This window comes from Camelina sativa, chromosome 12 (genome assembly GCF_000633955.1).
Source record: "Camelina sativa cultivar DH55 chromosome 12, Cs, whole genome shotgun sequence".
NCBI classification, from domain to species: domain Eukaryota; kingdom Viridiplantae; phylum Streptophyta; class Magnoliopsida; order Brassicales; family Brassicaceae; genus Camelina; species Camelina sativa.
The window spans coordinates 1,616,687-1,617,746 of record NC_025696.1 but is presented as its reverse complement, the minus strand read 5'-3'; the positions used below and the strand labels follow the sequence as shown (position 1 = coordinate 1,617,746).

At 39.2% G+C, this 1,060-nt stretch overlaps 1 protein-coding gene across 2 annotated transcripts in view; it reads left to right on the top strand.

Annotated features, from left to right (window-relative positions):
- LOC104729472 overlaps window positions 59–1,060 on the top strand; it is a 5,286-nt gene continuing 4,284 nt past the window's right edge. Inside the window, exon 1 of one of the 2 annotated variants that reach the window (XM_010448413.1) lies at window positions 59–963. In XM_010448413.1, the coding sequence (XP_010446715.1) occupies window positions 424–963 (540 nt within the window). In that variant the 5' untranslated portion in view covers window positions 59–423. Of the gene's footprint in view, window positions 1,025–1,060 lie in introns of both variants that reach the window. The other variant, XM_010448414.2, reaches the window with a different exon arrangement.

Here is a 1,060-nt window from a genome sequence, read left to right as displayed (position 1 = left end):
TTTTTTTTTTTTTTTTTTTTTTCTTTTGCTTTATAATTTTTATTTATTTTTATTTTTATTGTTACCAATCATCCTTTCTCTCTTCTCCTGAGAGAGACTAGACTGGTCCTAGGGTTTGAGCTGCTTTTGACTCTTCTCATCTCTCTTTCTTGGATTCCTCCTTATGTGTTGTTTTCTTCTTTCTCGTACTTTTGTTCGTTCAACTTGTTCCCCTTTTACTTTCTTCTTCTTTCTTCTTCTTCCGTCAATTTCGTTTCCTCACTCTTTGAAATGCCTAAACCGCTCTAATCTCTAAGAAAGTTTCCATTTTTGAGCTCTCTCTTCTTTGATCTGTTTCAAAGTTCTTATCTTTTTTACTTCTAGGGTTTTATAATGAGCTACAAGACAAACCCTTTTTGCTGAAATCTCCTCCTTAAATTCACTATGCATTTCTCTCTGTGGAAGCAAATTCATCACTGTGCGTCTCTCATCTTAGACAAGAGTAAGAAGAGCAGGAGAAGACGAGATGGTGGCTCTGATTCCTCTGTCAATGTCAAGAAAAAAGCTGCAATGCTTCGGAAATTGTATGAAGATAAGCTCAGGGAAGCTTTGGAGGAAGCTTCTGAGAATGGCTCACTCTTCAAATCCCAAGACATTGACCAAGATAACGGTCATGGAAGCTTGGGTCGTTCCAGATCCTTAGCTAGGCTTCACGCCCAGCGTGAGTTTCTACGCTCCACTGCTTTAGCAGCTGAAAAGATTATAGAATCTGAAGACTCTCTTCCTGAGCTCCGTGAAGCTTTGACCAAGTTCCTTCAAATGTACCCAAAGTATCAAGCTTCTGAGAAGATTGATCAGTTAAGATCTGATGAGTACAGTCACTTATCGGGTTCTAAGGTATGTCTTGATTACTGTGGATTTGGTCTCTTCTCTTATGTTCAGACTCTGCACTATTGGGATACTTGTACTTTTAGTCTCTCTGAGATTACTGCGAATTTGAGTAACCACGCGCTCTACGGTGGAGCTGAGAGTGGAACTGTGGAACATGATATCAAAACTAGGATCATGGACTATTTGAACA